General features: G+C 37.6%; 1 protein-coding gene and 1 pseudogene across 1 annotated transcript; both read left to right on the top strand.

Moving 5' to 3' along the window:
* The first annotated feature begins 17,696 nt into the window (after positions 1-17,696).
* Positions 17,697-18,635, top strand: LOC118933135 (olfactory receptor 52A1-like). The gene has a single exon (XM_036927110.2). It carries the CDS (start codon positions 17,697-17,699, stop codon positions 18,633-18,635), a length of 939 nt encoding a protein of 312 aa, XP_036783005.2.
* A 237-nt stretch (positions 18,636-18,872) lies between these two features.
* Positions 18,873-19,614, top strand: LOC118933057 (olfactory receptor 52A5-like; annotated as a pseudogene).
* Positions 19,615-19,824: the final 210 nt, after the last annotated feature.

Below are 19,824 nucleotides of genomic sequence, written 5' to 3'. Positions count from 1 at the left end.
TGGCTCCTTCTACAGAGATTTAAGATTGATTCAACATAGTAACATATATGGTAAAAGCTATATCTTTGAGTATCTATGTCTGAAAAAAAAACTTTAATCTTAGATTCTCATAATTAAAGGAGGTATTTAACAAGCCATGAAATATTTAGAAACTTTTGTTTGCTACTCATATGAAGAACAAAATTCTCTTATTCTGAAATTTCAAACTGTTTCTATTATTCTTGGTTTTGTTCTGTTTGTTTAAACATAGAGAGTCCTCCCTGGCCATACTTAGACTTACCTAGAAATAAAATTGGAAAAAAATACTCAGTCCAGGTGATTTCCAAGGACCATGTCTCACATTAATAACCTCAAATTGTTAACCCAACATGTATCTATAATTCTGGATATGTCTCATTTTCAATATCTGAGCACCCAAATATCTGAAGTAAACATTAATGCAAAAGAGGGAGAAATAGACAGCAACACAGAGTAATAAGGTTCAACACCTTCAATAATGGATAGAACATACAGACAGAAGATCAATAGGCAGCTGAAGAATTGAACACTACTGAACAAATGGGCCTAACAGACATATGCAGAACATCCCATCCCACAGCAGCTGAATACAGATTTTTCTATAGTGCTCATGGATCATTTTCCATGATAGACCATATCTGCAATCATATAACAAGTCTTTAATGATTAAAATATTGAAATAATACCGAGTACTTTTTCTAATTGCAATATGATGAAAGTAGAAATTGATAGCAGAAGAAAAACTAGAATATTCACAGATATGTGGAAATTAAACAACAAAGTCTCGAATAGCTGATGGTTTGTGACTGAAAGGACAAATCAAAATGGTAACCTGGAAATCATCAGAAAAGGAAATTAGACACAACATACTAAAAGCCAATGGGATGCAACAAAACAGTACTAAGACAGAATTTCATAGGAATAAATATATACTTTAAAAAATAAGAATGATCTCAAATAAATTATCTAATATATGCCAAGAAACTACTGGAAGAACAAACTAAGCCTAAATTAGCAGAAGAAATTAAATAAGACTAGATCTGAAATAAATCTAATAGAGAATAGATAAACAATATAAATATTCAACAAAAGTAAGAGTTTCTTTTTCAAAGATTAGGAAAGTTGAGCATCCTTCAGCTAAACTAAAAAAGAGAAAGAACATTAAAATAAAAAAGTCATAAGTGAAAGAGGAAATATTATACCTGATATGATAGGTAAATACAATGAATCATGAGACTATAAAGAACAATTATACACCACTGAATTGGATAACTTACAAAAAAGGGTACATTTTGTTTGGCCACAATACGTGAAAAAGAGGAGGATGGAGAAAAATATGGTGGCATGAGAAGTGAGTCAGAAATCTCCTCCCAAAACCACATATAACACGAAAATAGAGCAAATACAACTAATCCTGAAAGAGTGACCAGAAAGAAGACTCTAACAGACAGCCTACATGTGGGGAAAAGAGAAGACTTTGCAGAACAGGGGAAAGTAACAAAGCTGTGATCCAGCAGAACCCAAGTCATCCCCCAACCCCTGCTCACTGGCAGGAGGAAGAAGACCAGGACTGCTAAACATCCACCCTTGGACATCTGCTCCAGAAGCATGAACCCACATTACATGGTACTCTGGATAACAGAGGGGTTGGAATGCAAAGACAGGTGAAATACTTGGAAAGACTGAGATTCAAGCCACTTGTGGACAACAGGTACAAACAACCTGATGCTCCAGGACAAAAGAAAGGTAGGCACTTTGAAAGACTTCCCAACAGTGAGAGGGCAGGGATTACACACAGCTTGCTAATCAGGAGAAAGGACAGGGGGACAAAATTGTCCCAGCACACTCAGCTGGGCATGTTGGGAACTTTCAGGAGTTTCAGACACTCTATCCCACAGGATGGCAACACAGCATGAAGGCATCCCACTGCGATACATGGCCTGCTGTTCCTTCCTCCCAGCAGGCACCGGTCAACAGACCTTCTGCCCCCACCATTGTGCCTGGCCAGCCGGAGGATGGCCCTGCCTATGGCAGGTACATGAGTGTAATGCAGATGCTCCTCCCAGCAAACTTGGCCAACTGGACCTGGCAGTGCAGGCAGGCACTGCTGCCAAGAAGCAGGAAAGTACTCTTTCCTCCTGGCAGGTGCTGGCACCGCACCTGTGACCACTGCCATTGCTCCAGGTGCTGGGCACTTTACAGAGAGTAGAGCTTATGGGCACAAGAGAGAGCCACTACACAAAATTTTTATTCCACAGTAATCAGTAGAAATATGGAACAGCAAAAAAATTTTGTACAAACAAGGTTCCCACAAACACCAGACAAAGGGCTAAATGCAACTGAAGTCACCAATTTCTTGATAAAGACTTCAAAATGAATAGCATAAACATGCTCCTGGAGCTGCAGAAAAATATTCAAGATCTCAGGGAGGACTTCAAGAAAGAGATAGAAATGGAAAAATACAGTATCTGGAATGAAACATACAATGGAGGGACTTAGAAGCAGATTAGATGAGATAGAGGATACAGTAAATGAAACAGAAATTAGAGGACAGGGAAAAAAGAAGCTGAGACACAGAGAGAATAAAGGATATCTAAGAATGGAAGAATAAAAAGAAAACTGTGCAACCAATCCAAAAGGAACAATATTTGTATTCTAGGAGTACTAGAAGAAGAAGAGAGAGAAAAAAGGACAGAAATTATTTTTGAGGAAATAATTGTTGAAATCCCAATCTGGGGAAGAAAATAATCTCTCAGGCATTGGAAGTGCACAGATTTCCCAACACAGTTGACTCTAAGAAGACCACACCAAGACATTTAATAATTAAAATGACAAAGACAGAGTATTAAAAGAAGCCAGAAATAGAAAAAAGATCATGTACAAAGGAAAACCCATCAGGCTATCATCAGATTTCTCAGCAGAAACCTTACAGGCCAGAGAGAGTGGCATGATATATTTAATGCAATGAAACAGAAGGCCCTCCAACCATGAATACTCTACTTGGAAAGATTATCATTTAAATTTGAAGGAGGGATTAAACAATGTTCAGATAAGCAAAAGTTGAGGGAAGTTACTTTCCAAAAATGATTTCTAAAGTGTATTTTAAAGGGACTGCTAAGGCTAAATAATTGTCACCACAGAAAATAAAAACACAGTAAAGGAAGTAGACCAATTAATTACTAACCAAATAGAAAATAAAATAAACTATCCACAAAGTCAGTCAAGAGATACAGAAAGAATACAGAATATGACACCTGAAATATAGAGTGCAGGAGGAAGAAAAAGAAGGAAGGAAAAAAGAACCTTTAGATTATGTTTGAAATAGTATAATACGTGAGTTAAGGTAGAGTGCTAGGTAGTAAAGAAGCTGCCCTTTAACCTTTGGTAACCATGAATCTAGAGCCTTCAATAGCAATAAGTACATATCTACCAATAATCACCCTAAATGTAAATGGATTGAATGCACAATCAAAAGAAATAGAGTTACAGAATGGATATAAAAGAAGATCCATCTATATTCTGCCTACAAGAGACTCACTTCAAACCCAAAGACATACACAGACTAAAAGTGATGGGATGGAAAAAAATATTTCATGCATATCATAGGGAGAAAAAAGCAGGGGTTGCTGTACTTATATCAGACAAAATAGACTTCAAAACAAGGAAAGTAACACAAAGAAGCACATTACATAATGACAAAGGAGTCAGTACAACAAGAGGATATAACCATTATAAATATATACATACCCAATATAGGAGCACCTAAATATGTGAAACAAATACCAACAGAATTAAAGGGGAAATGAATGCAATGCACTCATTTTAGCAGACTTCAACACACCACTCATTCCAAAGTAAAGATCAACCAGATAGAAAATAAGTAAGGAGACAGAGGCACTGAACAACAAATTAGAACAGATGGACCTAACAGACATCTACCAAACAGTTCACCCAAAAACGGCAGGATACATGTCCTTCTCAAAAGCACATTGAACATTTTCCAGAGTATATCACATACTAGGCCAGAAAAGAATCTCAGTAAATTCAGATGGAATGAAATTGTGCCAACCAGTTTCTCAGACCACAAAGGTATGAAACTGGCAACAAATTACACAAAGAAAACAAAAAAGCCCACAAATACATGGAGGCTTAACATCATGCTCTTAAATATTCAATGGATAAATGACCAAATAAAAAACAGAGATCAAGAAATATATGGAGACAAATGAAAAAATAACACTCCAAAACGTGTTGGATGCAGTGAAGGCCATTCTTAGAGGAAAATATATTGTAATACAGGCTTATCTCAAGAGAGAACAATCCCAAATGAACAGTTGAAACTCAGTTAATGAAACTAGAAAAATAAGAACAAATGAAGCCGAAAGTCAGTAGAAGGAGGAACATGAAAGTGATCATAACAGAAATAAATAAAATTGAGAACAATGAAACCAGGAGCTGATACTTTGAGAAAATTAAAAAAATGGATAAACCCCTAGACAGACTTATAAAAAAAAAAAAGAGAGAGAGAGTTTACATGCAAAACAGAATCAGAAATGAGAACCAAAAAAGCACTATGGACACCCATGGAAACACAAAGAAATATCAGAGAATACTATGAAAAATTATATGCTAACAAATTGGATAACCTAGAAGAATGGACAACTTTCTAGAAAAATACAACCTTCCAAGAGTGACCCAAGAAGAAACAAAATTTAAGCAGATCAATTACTAGCAACAAAATTGAATTGGTAATTAAAAACCTACCTAAGAACAAATTCCCTGGACCAGACGGTTTCACCACTGAATTTTATCAAATATTTAGTGAAGATCTAATATCCATCCTCCTTTAAGTTTTCCAAAAATTAGAACAGAGGGAGTACTTCCAAACTCATTCTATGAGGCCAGCATCACTCTAATATCAAAATCAGGTTACAACACCATAAAAAAAGAAAATTACAGACCAATATCCCTGATGAATATGGATGCAAAATTCCTCAACAAAATATTAGCAAATCAAATTTAAAAATACATCAAAAAGATCATCATGATCAAGGGGATTTATTCCAGAGATGTAAGGATGGTACAATATTAAAAATTCCATCAACAGAAGGAGAGGGGGTTAAAGACAGTGGCATGAGAGGTGAGACAGAGGCTTCCTCCTAAAACTGCATACAATTCGAAAATACAGTTGTTGCAACTAATCCTGAGAGAGCAACAGGAAAGAGGACTGCACCAGATTGCATACATCTGGAGAAAAGAGTAGACCTCACGGAAAAGGGTAACATATCAAAGCTGTGGCCTGGCGGGACCCAAGCCTTTCCCACACCCCAGCTCACTGGCGGGAGGAAGACAAACTGAGTGGGGAGGGAGCAGAGGCCTGGGTCTGCTGAATACCTAACTCCGAGATCTGCTCTGGGAGCACAAACCTACATTTCATGGTGCTTTCATGATATCCACATGATTACGGTGTTGGAAAGCTAAGACACACAGAATTCCTGGAGAGACTGAGATTCTAGCCACTTGTGGAAAGCAGGGACCCATATCTGGATGCTCTGGGACAAAAGCTTATACCTGTGTGCTCGGTCCACTGGTTCAGGCAGTGGAGACAGGCATAGTAGCCAGGAAGCAGGAAACAACTCTTTCCTCCCCTCAGACACCAATCTCACTCCCCAGTGAACCCTGACAGTGCTTCAGGGGCTGAGCAGTTCCAGAGAGTAGAGCTTCCAGACACTAGAGGGTGCCATATACAAATATGAAATGCCAAAGGAACCTGGTTCAGAGTAAAATTAATATAACTCTGGAGAAAGATTTAAATGACATGGACCTTATGACTCTTCTTCAAAGGGAGTTCAAAATAAAAATCATCAACATACTAATGGAGGTATGGAAAGATACCCAAGAACTCAGGAATGAATTCTGGTTGGAGATCAAATTGCTGAAGAGCACAATGGAGGGTATTAAAAGCAGGTTGGATATGGTGGAGGAGATGATAAATGAAATAGAAACTAGAAAAGAGGAATACAAAGAAGCTGAGGCACAGAGAGAAAAAAGGATCCCTAAGAATGAAAGAATACTGAGAGAACTGTGTGACCAATCCAGTTGGAACAATATTCGCATTACAGGGGTGCAAGAAGAAGAGAGAAAGGGAGAGAAAGTTAGAAAGTGTCTTTAAGAAGGTAATTGCTGAAAAGTTCCCAGTCTGGGGAAGGAGATAGTCTCTCAGGCCATGGAGATCCACAGATCTCCCAACACAAGAGACCCAAGGAAGAGAACACCAAAACATGCAGTAATAAAATTGGCAAAGATCAAGGATAAGAACAGACTATTAAAAGCAGCCAGAGAGAGAAATAAGATCACATTCAAAGGTAAGCCCATCAGGCTAAATTCTGACTTCTTAGCAGAAACCTTACAGGCCAGAAGGGAGTGGCATGATGTATTTAATGCCATGAAGCAGAAGGGCCTGGAACCAAGATTACATTATCTGGCAAGATTATCATTTAAATTTAAAGGAGGGATTAAACAATTTCCAGATAAGAAAAGCTGAGATAATTTACCTCCCACAAACCATCTCTACAGTTCATTTTGGAGGGACTGCTATAGGTGGAAGTGTTCCTAAGGTTTAATAGCTGTCACCAGAGGAAATAAAACCACAGTAAAGAAAGGAGAACAGCTAATTACTAAACAAATGCAAAATTAAATTAACTATCCCCAAAGTTAGTCAAGGGATAGACAAAGAATACAGAATATGATACCTAATATATAAAGAATGGAGGAGGAAGAAAAAGGAGGAGAAAAAGAAAAGAACCTTTAGATTGTGTTTGTAACAGCATATTAAGTGAGTTAAGTTAGACTCTTAGATAGTAAGGAAGTTAACCTTGAACCTTGGTAACCATGAATCTAAAGCCTGCAATGGCAATAAGTACATACCTATCGATAATCACCCTAAATGTGAATGGACTGAATGCACCCATCAAAAGACACAGAGTCACTGAATGGATAAAAAAACAAGACCTATCTATATGCTGCCTACAAGAGACTCACTTTAAACCCAAAGACATACACAGACAAAAAGTGAAGGGATGGAAAAAGATATTTCATGAAACTAACAGAGAGAAAAAAGCAGGAGTTGCAGTACTTGTATCAGACAAAATAGACTTCAAAACAAAGAGAGTCACAAGAGACAAAGAAGGACATTACATAATGATAAAGGGGTCAATCCAACAAGTTGTAACCATTATAAATATCTATGCTCCCAACACAGGAGCACCCACATATGTGAAAGAAATACTAACAAAATTAAAAGGGGAAATAGAATGCAATGCATTCATTCTAGGAGACTTCAACACTCCACTCACTCTGAAGGACAGATCAACCAGACAGAAGATAAGTAAGGAGACAGAGGCACTGAACAACACAATAGAACAGATGGACCTAACAGTCATCTACAGAACTCTACACCCAAATGCAACAGAATACACATTCTTCTCAAGGGCACATGGAACATTTTCAAGAATAGATCATATACTAGGCCACAAAAGGAGCCTCAGGAAATTCAAAAAGGTTGAAATTGTACTAACCAGTTTGTCAGACCACAAGGTTATGAAACTAGAAATAAATTACTCAAAGAAAATGAAAAATCCCACAGACACATGGAGGCTTCACAACATGCTCCTAAATAACCAATGGATCAATGACAAAATAAAAACAGAGATCAAGCAAAATGTGGAGGCAAATGACAGCAATAAATCAACACCACAAAATCTGTGGGATGCAGCCAAGGATGTGCTAAAAAGAAAGTATATTGCAATACAGGCCTACCTCAAGAAAGAACAATCCCATATAAGAAGTCTAAACTCACAATAAATTAAACTAGAAAAAGAACAACAAATGAGGCCCAAAGTCAGTGGAAGGAGGGACACAATAAAGATTAGAGCAGAAATAAATAAAATCGAGAAGAATAAAATAATAGAAACAATCAATGAACGAAAGAGCTGCTTCTTCGAGAAAATAAAGAAAATAGATAAACCCCTATCCAGACTTTTCAAGAAAAAAGAGAGTCTCACATAAACAGAATCAGAAATGAGAAAGAAAAAATCACTATGGACATTACAGAAATAAAAAGAATTATTAGAGAATGCTATGAAAAATTATATGCTAACAAACTGGATAAACTAGAAGAAATGGACAACTTTCTAGAAAAATACAACATTCCAAGGCTGACCAAAGAAGAAACAGAAAATCTGAGCAGACCAATTACCAGTAAAGAAATTGAAGTGGTAATCAAAAACCTACCTAAGAACAAAGGCATTGGACCAGATGGCTTCACCACTGAAGTTTATCAAACATTTAGTGAAGACCTGATACCCATTCTCCTTTAAATTTTCCAAAAAGTAGAAGAGGAGGGAATAATTCAAAACTCATTCTATGAGGCCAGCATCACTCTAATACCAAAACCAGGCAAAGACACAACAAAAAAAGAAAATTACAGACCAATATCCCTGATGAACAGAGATGCAAAAATACTCAGCAACATATTAGCAAACCGAATTCAAAAATACATCAAAAACATCATCATGACCAAGTGGGATTTATTCCAGGGATACAAGGATGGTACAACATTCGAAAATCCATCAACATCATACACCATATCAACAAAAAGAAGGACAAAAAACACATAATCATCTCCATAGATGCTGAAAAAGCATTCAACAAAATTCAACATCCATTCATGATAAAATCTCTCAACAAAATGGGTATAGAGGGCAAGTACCCTAACATAATAAAGGCCACATATGACAAATCCACAACCACCATTACACTTAACAGTAAGAAGCTGAAAGCTTCTCCTTTAAGATCAGGAACAAAACAAGAATGCCCACTTTCCCCACTTCTATTCATCATAGTACTGAATGTCCTAGCCACGACAGTCAGACAACACATAGAAATAAAAGACATCTAGATTGGCAAGGAAGAAGTTAAATTGTCCCTGTTTGCAGATGACATGATATTGTACATAAAAAACCCTAAAGAATCCACCCCAAAACTACTAGAACTAATATCTGAATTCAGCGAAGTTGCAGGATACAAAAGTAATATCCAGAAATCTGTGGCATTCCTATATACTAACGATGAACTAGTGAACTAGCAGAAAGAGAAATCAGGAAAACAATTCCATTCACAACAGCATCAAAAAGAATAAAATACCTAGGAATAAACCTAACCAAGGAGGTGAAAGACCTATACCATGAAAACTACAAGACACTCAATGAGAGAAATTAAAGAAGATATCAATAAATGGAGACTCATCCCGTGCTCATGGATAGGAAGAATTAATATTGTCAAAACGGCCATGCTGTCTAAAGCTATCTATAGATTCAATGCAATTCCTATCAAAATACCAACAGCATTCTTCAATGAACTAGAGAAAATCATTCTAAAATTCATATGGAACCACAAAAGATCTTGAATAGCCAAAGCAATTCTGAGAAGGAAGAATAAAGTGGGGGAAATTATGCTCCCTAACTTCGAGCTCTACTACAAAGCCACAGTAATCAAGACAATTTGGCACAAGAACAGACCCATGGACCAATGGAATAGACTAGAGAGCCCTGATATAAACCCAACCATATATGGTCAATTAATATATGATAAAGGAGCCATGGACATACAATTGGGAAATGACAGCCTCTTCAACAGTTGGTGTTGGCAAAACTGGACAGCTACATGAAAGAGAATGAAACTGCATTATTGTTTAACCCCATACACTAAAGTAAACTCAAAATGGATTAAATACTTGAATATAAATCATGAAACCATAAAACTCTTAGAAGACAACATAGGTAAGCATCTCCTGAATATAAGCATGAGCAAATTCTTCCTGAATGCATCTCCTTGAGAAAGGGAAACAAAAACAAAAATGAACTCAAAGGGCTACATTGAACTAAAAAGTTTTTGCACAGCAAAGGATATCATCAACAAAACAAAAATGCATCCTACAGTATGGGAGAATATATTTGTAAATGACATATCCAACAAGGTGTTAACATTCAAAATATATAAAGAACTTACATGCCTCAACACCCAAAAAGCAAATAACCCAATTAACAAATGGGCAGAAGATATGAAGAGACAGTTCTCCAAAGAAGAAAGTCAGATGACCAACAGGCACATAAAAAGATGCTCCACATCAGTAGTCATCAGGGAAATGCAAATTAAAACCACAATGAGATATCACCTCACACCAGTAAAGATGGCCAGCATCGAAAAGACTAAGAACAACAAATGTTGGTGAGGATGCGGGGTAAGGGGAACCCTCCTACACTGCTGGTGGGAATGTAAATTAGTTCAACCATTGTGGAAAGCAATATGGAGGTTCCTCAGAAAAATAAAAATAGAAATACCATTTGACCCAGGAATCCCACTCCTTGGAATTTACCCAAAGCATACAACTTCTCATATTCAAAAATATATATGCACCCCTATGTTTATTGCAGCACTTTTTACAATAGCCAAGATATGGAAGCAACCTAAGTGTCCATCAGTAGATGAATGGATAAAGAAGATGTGGTACATATACAAAATGGAATACTATTCAGCCATAAGAAAGAAACAAATCCTACCATTTGCAATAACATGGATGGAGCTGGATGACATTATGCTCAGTGAAATAAGCCAGGTGGAGAAAGACAAATGCCAAATGATTTCCCTCATTTGTGGAGTGTAACAATGAAGCAAAACTGAAAGAACAAAATGGCAGCAGACTCACAGACTCCAAGAATGAACTAGTGGTTACCAAAGGGGAGGGGTGTAGGAGGGCGGGTGGGGAGGGAGGAGGAAGAAGGGGATTGAGGGGTATTATGGTTAGTACACATGGTATGGGGGATCCCGGGGAGAACAGTGTAGCACAGAGAAGGCACATAGTAGATCATTGCATCTTACTACACTGATGAACAGTGACTGCATTGGGGTATATATGGGGACTTGATAATATGGGTGAATGTAGTAACCACATTTTTTTTTCATGTGAAACCTTCATACGAATGTATATCAATCATACCTTAATAAAAAATTTAAAAATAATCCATCAACATCATACAACACATCCACAAAAATAAGGACAAAAATCACATAATCATCTTAATAGATGCTGAAAAAGCATTTGACAAAATTCAACATCCATTCATGATAAAAGCTCTCAACAAAATGGGAATAGAGGGCAAGTTGCTCAACATTATAAAGGCCAGAAATGCAGACCCACAGCCAACATCTTGCTTAGCGGTGAAACACTGAATGCTTTTTCTCTAAGATAGGAACAAGACAAGGATGCCCACTCTCTTCACTTTTATTCAACATAGTACTGGAGGTCCTAGGCATGGCAATCAGACAACACAAAGAAAGAAAAGGCATCCAGCTCGGCAAGGAAGAAGTCAAACTGTCACTGTTTGCAGATGACACGATATTGTACATAAGAAAACCCTAAAAAATTCACTCCAAAACTACTAGAACTAATATCTGAATTCATCAAAGTTGCAGGATACAAAATTAATACACCGAAATCTGTTGCATTCCTATACATTAACGATTAACTAGCAGAAAGAGAAATCAGGAAAACAATTCCATTCACAGTCACATCAAAAAGAATAAAATACTTAGGAATAAACCTAACAAAGGAAGTGAAAGACCTATACCATGAAAACTACAAGATACTTAAGAGAAATTAAAGAGGACACTAATCAATTGAAATTCATCCCATGCTCTTGGGAAGGAAGAACTAATATTGTCAAAATGGCCATTCTGCCTAAAGCAATCTACAGATTTAATGCAATCCCTATCAAAATACTGACAGCATTCTTCAACGAACTGGAACAAATAGTTCTAAAATTCATATGGAAACACAAGAGACCCCAAATAGCCAAAGAAATCCTGAGAAAGAAGAATAAACCTGGCAGATTATACTCCCCAACTTCAAGGTCTAATACAAAGGCACTCTAATCAAAACAAGTTGTTACAGGCACAAGAACAGACCCATAGACCAGTGGAACAGACTAGAGATTCCAGATATAAACTCATACCCATATAGCCAGTTAATATACTATAAAGGAGTAATGGATATACAATGGGGAAATGACAGCCTCTTCAACAACTGGTGTTGGCAAAACTGGACAGCTACATGTAAGAGAATGAAACTGTGTTATAGTCTAACTCCATACACAAAAGTAAATTCAAAATGGATCAAAGATTTGAATGTAAGCCATGAAACCATAAAACTCATAGAGTAAAGCATAGGCAAAAATATCTTGAATATAAACATGAGCAGCTTTTTCCTGAACACATCTCCTCAGGCAAGGGAAACAAAAGCAAAAATGTAAAAAGGGACTAAATCAAACAAAAACCTTCTGGACAGCAAAGGACTCCATTGGCAGAACAAAGAGGCATCCTACTGTATGGGAGAATATACTCATAAAATGACTTATCTTTTAAGGGGTTAACAACCAAAATATATAAAGAGCTTATATGCCTCAACACCCAAAAAGCAAATAACTCTATTAAAAAATGTGAAGACACTTTTCTGAAGAAGAAATTCAGATGGCTAAGAGGCACATGAAAAGATGCTCCACATTGCTAATTATGAGAGAAATACAAATTAAAAACAAAATGAGGTATCACCTCACACCAGTTAGGATGGCCAACATAGAAAAGACTAGGAACAAGAAACACTAGCGAGGATGCAGAGAAAGGGGAACCCTCCTACACTGCTGGTGGGAATGTAAATTGGTTCAACTGTTGTGGAAAGCAATATGGAGGTTCCTCAAAAATCTAAAAATAGAAATGACATTTGACTCAGTAATTCCACTCCTATGAATTTACCCAAGGTAAATCCTGATTCATAAAGACATAAGTACCCCTATGTTTATCACAGCACTATTTACAATAGCCAAGATATGGAAGCAATCTAAGTGTCTATCAATAGATGAATGGATAAAGATGATGTGGTACATATACACAATGGAATATTATTCAGACATAAGTGGAAAACAAATCCTACCCTTTGCAACAACATGGATGGAGATAGAGGGTATTATGCTCAGTGAAGTAAGTGAGGCAGAGAAAGATAAGTACAAAATGATTCCCCTCATTTGTGGAGTATAACAACAAAGCAAAACTGAAGAAACAAGGCAACAGCAGACTCCCAGACTCCAAGATGGGGCTAAGGGTTACCAAAGGGGAGGAGTAGGGGAGGGCAGGTCAGGAGGAAGTGAGAAGGAGATTGAGTGGCATTCTTATTAGCACACATAATGTACGCGGATCATGGGGAAGGCAGTATAGCATGAAGACAAGTAGTGACACTGGAGCATCTCACTACGATGATGGACAGTCACTGCAGGGAGGTGTGTGTGGGGGGCTTGATAACATTGGTGAATGTTGAAACCACAATATTGCTCATGTGAAACCTTCATAAAATTGTGTATCCATGATACCTTAATTTTAAAAAAAGCTAAAAAATAAAGGAGAGTTGTTCCCTTGAGGAAGTGGTAACTGTAAAGGAGAATGGAGGAAAGGGGCTTCTTGAAGAGTGAAGCAATGATATAGTTCTCAATTGGATGGTTATGTGTTTATGTCAATCAAGTGGAAATTCTTTAAAGTGTGTAACATATGACTTTTGTATGTTTTAGAATTCAACAAAGATGTTTTTGAAATATTAGATAAATAACTGCTCCTAAACAAAACATAACAGAAAAGAAAGAATAAAAAGAAATACTGAGGAACTTTTCAGGTTAAAGGATTCTGAAGAGACATCAATGTTAAATGCATGGTGTGATCTTGGATTGGATTCTGGGCAAGAAGAATGTGGTCATATGAAGTTAATCTTTGAACAGTTGTTTAATTTTGAATGTGGATTATAGAATAGTTTACAATATTCTTTTAGTACTAAGTGTTTTGATTTTGGTTATAATGTTACAGTTATGTATTACAATATCCTTTTCCTTGGTGAATACACACATAGTCTTATTTAGGGGTAAAGGAGTATGAAGTTTTCCACCTTCTTATAAACAGTTCAGGAAAATTGCTATCATCTATCTACCAAAACTACTTACCAAATTATAGACAATTTGTGAATTTGGGTAAATATTCCAAGGATTTTTTTGAACTATTCTTCCAAAAATCTGTACATTTAAAATATTATCAGTGTAAAAAAATTTAAAGCAGTGTTCTTGAAAATATCATCAATTCAGAAAAGGGTACAAGTACTCATTCACCAATCTAAAACTATAACCAGCTGCTTCTGACATTGGCCTATACTGTGTGTAAATGAAATCACCAATTCTTAGTGATTATCTCTTAAATAATTCTGAAATATGATGCCTCCTGTCCATTAGTTATTAATAATTCCCATTCCAAAGTTGCTAGTCTACCATCACCATGTATTAATGTGTCATTTATTTTCAGGATGCTTTAAATTTCTTGCATTTTCTACAGTAATTAAGCATGCATTCCATTTGCTACCCTAACTGCTATTCAGCTTTCAGAATTCAGTTAGGAGTGTGTGCTTTAATTAAGGAACTTTGGACATTTCCTTGTCTTTCTATTCCCCTTCTTAATGAATTTTGAAGTATATATTGGCAGATGGCCTTAGCACCTCTTATCTAAATGTTCAATTTGGGAAGAATAACTTGTAACATTTGGTGCATTTCCACTGTTCTTGATAGAACATTGCCCATAGGCTGCAGGTGTTTTGCGCTGACCCTCTGGGCAGTCTCCACTCCAACATGGGAGTGCTGGTCTGACATGTGTTATTACCCTCACTTGATGGGTAAGTCAGCCTCATTTGGTATTTAGTTAACAGCCCAACTTAGCTTTCTTACTAAGCATATCTTTACATTTAAAAACTATTAAGAAAACACATATTTTTTCTCCCCTCTACCACATCTAAGTATAATTTCTAAAGTTGTTCAAAACCTTTATTAATCAGGATTCCCTAAGGAAGCAGAACCAATTGGATGTACAGGTACAAGTCTCTCTCCCTTTGTGTGTGTGTGTGTATGTATATACATATATATGTATATATATATATATATATATATATATATATATATCAATTTATAAAAAGAAAACTGTTTTATATTAATTCCGTGCATTTATCCTGTGGGAAAAAGAAAAGAGAAGAGCAAGGACATTTCTGCAGGTTCTACAAATGATTGCCAATAGCAGGTGTGGATAACCCAAGAGGGCTTAATTATAATTTCCTTAATTATAATTTGTCCCACATGCTCTGGTGACTAAGGGAACTCATGCATGGTCATAAATCCTCCCTCTTCACATACCCATTGGGGAACATTAGAATTGGTAGCTAGCTCGATTCGAGCTCAATAAATGTATGCTGCACCCAGAATATTACAGGCTTTGCTATGAGTGTGGTTGGAGGATGAACACACCAACATGATCTCAGACAGGCATACAGAGGAAGCAGAGTGTCTGTTTGGCAGGACAGCAGGAAGCATGAAAGGCTGTCCCAGAGATGTGCACCTGCCGGCATTTGTTCCCAGCACCAAATGATTATAGAGTTCCCTCCATTTCCTGTGTGCTGGCACAGAGGGTGCAGAGAGACAGAAGAGGCATCACAGAACACAAAACTCAAGGAATGAGACTGGAATCTCAGGAGGAGAACAGAGCTCAGGAGAGGTAAGTTATGAGCGATAGTGATATGGAAACCTGACAATACTCTTCAGGTGTCTGGTAGGACTGGCTCCCAATGACAACTGGCCAGTAGGTCTCACTATTCCTAGGTTATCTCCCATAAATTTATTACCAGCTTTTGCAGTGATATCCCCCCATTCCACTAGCCCTGCGCTCACTCGTGTTCTCTCCCAGCTGCCAACCACTCTCTGTATCTTCAAGTAACACTCACCTGTCAGCTCCTTACTCTTGAATAGTAAGTCAGACAATGTGATTGTTACTTGAGGGTTCCTGTTCTTACACTTATTATCCTTGCAGAAGAAAAACATTATCTCTGTAGGAAGAATCATCAGTCTATGAATTTGGGTTCCACAGAATTAAGAATTGAGGAGCAGACCTGTGGCTATCAAGGGCTTCATTGACTGATGACTCTATGTTAACATATGCCAGCAGATACAGCCTTCCTGTGATGGAATCATCCTGCTGACTGGATTCTTTCATTTGAAGTTAGCAGCACGAACCACAGTTGTTCCTGCATTATTGGTGTCTTTGATGACGTTCAGTATATGGTTACCTGCTCATAGCCTTCCTGACATAAAACAACTTTATTGGAGAATCAAGGATTGAATGAAATATTGTTAAGTGTATTTTTCACAAGATCACAATATTTTTCTAATGTATGACTTGGTAATTTCTTGCCTCAAAATATATAATATTTAAAAAGTAATGGTTTTTGATCAAAAAAGAATTTTCATGTAACACGTGACTCCAAGATTACAGAAAATTCAGTCAATAGTGAATAGAGAGATGAACTCTTCCTGTGGCTCTACGGTCCTCTATGGAGGCACTTCTGGAATCCCCAGGTCTGCACTGTCTTTCAATTGTAGTTCCGTATTTTACTCCTTTTAAGGCACATGTACTTATTTTCATTTTAACCCCTTTTGTTTTCTACTAATTTCTTATGCCAATGATCACAAAATAGTGCAGGTGTTCCATCTGTAAGTCATTAACTATTAATGAAGCAGAATTGGCCAAATCTCATGCTAATATAGCTGCAGTTTTTAAAAATACCCATTTCAGGTAAATTGCCCACTTACCTGTTGTCCTATATCCAGCATCATCAAGAATGAGGCCTGCTGCACCGACCTTACTGCTGCTGGTTCTTTTCCCTCCTAGAAATTCCTCCCCTCCAGGTTCTATGTAATATGGGTCACAAAATTTCAGCTACTTTAAACTCACAAAGAATTTTAAGGATTTCAACTGTTAGTATATAGGGAAACAGAAGTTCAGTTAACCAGAAATGTAAAATGTTTCAAGTAATTTTGACTCAGATCACCAACAGTGCTTGGATTTGAGTGATCTTTCCTGGATCTAGTCCTTCATTCTTTTTCAAGGACCTCCAATCTACAATGATGTAGAATATATATATATATATACATGTAACTATATATATATGTTACGCTCTTGGGTGTCAACTGTTTCCATCTCTATAGGTAGCCTTTTACATGAATATACTGGTAAGTGTCTGAGAATTTGCTGGTCCAAACTGACAGTTCCTGACTTAGAGATGATTGGAAAGAAGAGAGCACTAGAGGAGTAGCTGGAAGGTGGGATAAGGAGAGATTCATCAACCTCTCATTAACGTGCAATTTCCAAAGGAAAATACACAGGTCCAATTGTTTGCCCACAGGTCAGAAATGAAAACACAGACTCATCAGCAGTCTATTGCCTTAGGCAGGTGGTTGCCTGGCTCTAATGGAGTTGCCCTGCCAGGCAAAAATGTCCTACTATGAACAGTGCTGTGGACTCCCTTCCTGGATACAGTGATACATGCATGGATCTGACTTTTCCATACAATAATACCACTGAGATGGATGATATGACCTTGAAGTTCTATAGAAATCAAGCAGAGTCACCATGATGTCTTTGGTCAAAAATAGGAAGTGGAAGAACAGTGCCACTCATGACCTTACTTTGTTTGCATCCAGGGTGCCAGGGACGCGATGACCATTTCCAACATGACTGTCTTCATGCCTCCTGTGCTCACCCTGATTGGGATCCCAGGCCTAGAGTCTGTGCAGCACTGGATTGGCATCCCATTCTGTGCCATGTACCTCATTGCCATGATCGGAAATTCCTTGCTTCTCATCATCATCAAAACAGAGCGCAGCCTCCACAAGCCTATGTACATTTTCCTCGGCATGCTGGGAGTCACAGACATTGCACTTGCCACCACCATTGTACCCAAGATGCTTGGCATCTTCTGGTTTCATGTGCTAGAGATTTATTTTGAATCCTGCTTGCTTCAAATGTGGCTCATCCACACATTTCAGTGCATAGAGTCAGGCATCCTGCTGGCCATGGCCCTGGACCGTTATGTGGCCATCTGCTATCCACTAAGGCATGCAGCCATCTTCACCCATCAGCTAGTCACCCAAATAGGGGCTGTGGTAACACTCAGGGCAGCCATTCTTGTGGCCCCTTGCTTGGTACTGATAAAGTGCCGGTTTCAGTTTTATCTTACAATGGTCGTCTCCCATTCCTACTGTGAGCATATGGCCATTGTGAAACTGGCTGCAGGAAACGTCCACATCAACAAAATCTATGGCTTGTTTGTGGCCTTCACTGTAGCAGGCTTTGACCTCACATTCATCACATTATCCTATATACATATATTTATTACTGTTTTTCATTTGCCCCAGAAGGAGGCTAGGTTGAAAGCATTTAATACTTGTATCCCTCACATCTCTGTCTTCCTCCAGCTCTACCTCCTTGCCTTCTTCTCTTTCTTCACACACAGGTTTGGATCCCATGTTCCCCCTTACATCCATATCCTTCTTTCTAGCTTCTACTTGCTGGTCCCTCCATTCCTCAATCCTCTTGTCTATGGTGCAAAGACCAAGCAGATTCGCATTCATGTGCTAAAACTACTCTGTTCTTAAAATCCATTGTAATTAATACCTTCATACTTTCTTTTGGTAATAGTAACAATCTATCATGCCTAAAAAAATTAAATAAAATATCCCTGTGATTTGTAATGCTTGAATTTTTTATTATTTTGTTCCATGAAATTTCCAGGTTGATAGTTGGTTTTCCATCACCATAGTCCACAGCAGCTCTCAACCTATGGGGTTGTGGATTCTACATGAGTATGTTATAACCACATATAAAAATGCCTCCATAAATGCATATATATTTTCTTGGCCATTTTGGGGTCCACAGACGTTACACTCAGCACCTGTATTCTTCCCAAAATATTAAGCATCTTCTTGTTTTATTATGCCTGCCCTCTACAAATGTGGCTTATTTACTTATTTCAGGCAATCAAATCAGGTGTCCTACTGGCTATGGCCCTAAATCACTATGTGGCCCTCTGTGATCCCTTGAGACATGCCACCTTCTTCTTCCAACAGTTTTTTACTCATATGGGAATTGGGGTCACAGGGCTTTCATTCTTGGAGCACCACCTGGTGTTCATCAAATGTCTTAAATTCTACAAAACTACACGCACCTCCCACTCTTACTGTGAGCACATGGCCACTGTGAAGCTGGCTACTGAAGATACTCAGATCAATAAGATCTTTGGTCTATTTGTTTCCTTCACCATCTTAGTGTTTGATATAATCTTTATCACCTTGTCCTATGTTCAAATCTTTATCACTGTCTTTCACTTGCCCCAGAAGGAGGCACAGTGGAAGCCCTTAATTTATGTATTGCCCACATCTGCATCTTCCTATAGTCTTACTGCCTTGACCTTTTCTCTTTGTTCACATATAGGGTTGGTTCTCACATATCACCTTACGTCCATACCCTCTTATCAAACCTTTAACTTTTGTCACTTCTTTTCTCAACTATATTGTCCATGGAGTGAAGATCAAACAAATTTGCAACTACGTCCTGAAAATCTGTTTCTCAAAATAGTCTTGATCATTAGTGGCTCCTTCTACAGAGATCTTAGGCTGTATTAATGTACTTATATAAATATGGTAAAAGTTGTATCTTCTGCAAGTATCTATATCTAAAAATATACTTTAAATTTCAGATGATCATAACTGAAGGAGGTATGTAACAAACCATGAAATACTTAACAACTTTGTTTGCTACTCACATACAGTACAAATCCTCTTATTC

Source organism: Manis pentadactyla, chromosome 9, assembly GCF_030020395.1.
Source record: "Manis pentadactyla isolate mManPen7 chromosome 9, mManPen7.hap1, whole genome shotgun sequence".
Classification (NCBI taxonomy): Eukaryota; Metazoa; Chordata; class Mammalia; order Pholidota; family Manidae; genus Manis; species Manis pentadactyla.
The sequence above is the reverse complement of the archived record's forward strand: the minus strand, read 5'-3'. Positions and strand labels throughout refer to the sequence as shown.